Here is a 2,508-nt window from a genome sequence, read left to right as displayed (position 1 = left end):
AATAAATGCATTTCCTTTTCAAAGAATCGAGGTGGAAAAAAACAGATGTAGAAAATAGTCCAACCGTTTAAGTAAGCCGTCAATTTATGCTCTGTTTATATGGAAGTGTGAAAAGTAAAATTAAAAAAAATATTGTTATAGTAACTTTTTTTATTATTTATTTTAATAAAAAATTTTAGATAGAAGAGAAAAGTAATCCATGTTTTAAGTTAAAATTGATTATCTCAAAATTAAATGGAAAATAATACATGGAAAAAAAATGACGTATGTATTTTTTTATTCATAAAATGACATCATATAAAAAAAATATATAATGATGTATGTATCATTTTTAATTTATAAAATTATCAAAAAACTATATATATATATATATAATTTTATCAAAATAAATAAAGGTCATCCCTTCCTTCTAAAATAATTTTCCACCATGATGACCTTAGATCGGGTACGACATGAGCATTAGGGACAAGCAATTCCATCTTTTGCCACATAAAATAATTTTCCACCAGATTATTTTCTTTCTCTTTCCTTATCCATACTTTAGAATAAACAGACCATTAGTATGGTCCAAATTCTCCATGGCTTCTTCCTCTCATCTCCTTCTCATTGCCCTCCTTCTTCCTCCTCTCGCCTCCTTCTCCAACGCCGGCAAGATCGCCGTCTACTGGGGCCAGAATGGCAACGAGGGCACCTTGGCGGAGGCATGCAACACCGATCTCTACGGATACGTCATTCTCGCCTTCCTGACCACCTTCGGCAACGGCCAAACCCCCGTCCTCAACCTCGCCGGCCACTGCGACCCTCCTTCCGGCACTTGCAGAGGTCTCAGCTCCGATATCCTCCAGTGCCGGTCCAAAGGTATCAAGGTGCTGTTGTCGCTCGGCGGAGCCATCGGAAGCTACTCGCTCTCCTCCTCAGACGACGCGAAGACCGTAGCGAGGTACCTGTGGGACCACTACCTCGGCGGGTCGTCGAGCTCCCGGCCGCTGGGCGACGCGGCGCTCGACGGCATCGACTTCGACATCGAGCATGGCTCGCCGAACCACTACGGGGAGCTGGCGCAGTCGCTCGTCGACCTGGGCAAGCAGGCGGGCACCAAAGTGTACCTGTCGGCGGCACCGCAGTGCCCGTTCCCGGACCAGCTGCTGGGGCCCGCGCTGCGGGCCGTGACCTTTGACTACGTGTGGGTGCAATTCTACAACAACCCGAGCTGCGACTACAGCTCGGGGGTCAGCGGGGTCGCCAGAGCGTGGAGCACGTGGACTTCCAGCTTGCAGTCGTCGACGGTGTTCCTGGGGCTGCCCGCGTCGAGGGATTCTGCCGGGAGCGGCTACATCCCTCCGGACGACCTCAAGTCGAATGTGCTGCCGGTGATCAAGCAAGCGTCCAACTACGGCGGCATCATGCTGTGGAATAGGTTCTCGGACCGTCTCAATGGATACAGCATCGCCGTCAACGGCAGCGTCTTGATTGTGAGAGAAGAATAAGGGGGTGTTTGGTTGATGGGTTTGGGAATGAGGGAATGGAATGATAGTAAAAGATGGTGTTTGGATTGTGGGTTTGGGAATGATAATTTGGGAATGATTTCTAGATTTATGGGAATCAACCAAACCCATATAACTAGTGGGTTTCATTTATGGGAATGATTTCTAAATTTATGAATAAAGCGAGTGACTGGTATTAAATTATGTTTAAATAAAGGCAATTACAGACTCCGACGTTCCTCACCAATAAATCACAGAATTAATTTATAATTAAATATTAAATTGACTAAAGGAGATAAGGATTTTTTTTTCGAATTAATTTATAATTAAATATTTTTTTTCCAATAATATGTGCCCATCAAAAATTGATCTCTTATTCTATTGTAATAAATTTATCACATTATAATTAACTGAATATCTTGTGGAGACAATAAATTATCGATATATGATAGCGTAAGAGAAGTCCCTAGCTACAATATCAATTAATTATTATCCCGCTATTCTAGATCAATTATATGGATCCTTTATACTATATCTTTATATTTGAATAAATCCTATTTTTTATATTATTATTGAGTAAGTATTTTTGTTTTAAAAAATCTCACTTGATGTGCATATTTTTTTTATAGTTTCATATCGCCTAGCTAATTTAATCATTTATTGATCGTCTAAGTACATATCAATAAGGACGAATTCGGGAATTCGAGTGGGGGGCTTGAAATTAATGTAATAAATTATATATTATTATAAAAAATAGATGTATAACAAAAAAAAAATCATTACATTGTTTTATTCAACAAAGTTGTGCTCTACGAGATTTTGAAACATAAAATTCATCTATAATAGAATCTACATCTATATCCTTAGCTAAATCTCGTTCAATATAAAGTGTCAAACAATCTTCAAGAAATTCATCCTCAATTTTATTGCGAAGTGCTGTCTTCACATTTTTCATTACTGAAAAGGCTCGCTCAGTAGTGGCAGTAGAAACAGGTAACGTCAAAACTAGATGAATCAATCTAGT

The 2,508-nt window shown here is 39.7% G+C and overlaps 1 protein-coding gene across 1 annotated transcript; it reads left to right on the top strand.

Annotated features, from left to right (window-relative positions):
* The first annotated feature begins 566 nt into the window (after positions 1 to 566).
* On the top strand, positions 567 to 1,690 carry LOC122002832 (hevamine-A-like). Its single transcript, XM_042558180.1, has one exon. It carries the CDS (start codon positions 579 to 581, stop codon positions 1,485 to 1,487), a length of 909 nt encoding a protein of 302 aa, XP_042414114.1. The 5' UTR covers positions 567 to 578; the 3' UTR covers positions 1,488 to 1,690.
* The last annotated feature ends 818 nt before the right edge of the window (positions 1,691 to 2,508 follow it).

Source organism: Zingiber officinale, chromosome 7A (genome assembly GCF_018446385.1).
Source record: "Zingiber officinale cultivar Zhangliang chromosome 7A, Zo_v1.1, whole genome shotgun sequence".
Classification (NCBI taxonomy): domain Eukaryota; kingdom Viridiplantae; phylum Streptophyta; class Magnoliopsida; order Zingiberales; family Zingiberaceae; genus Zingiber; species Zingiber officinale.
The sequence above is the reverse complement of the archived record's forward strand: the minus strand, read 5'-3'. Positions and strand labels throughout refer to the sequence as shown.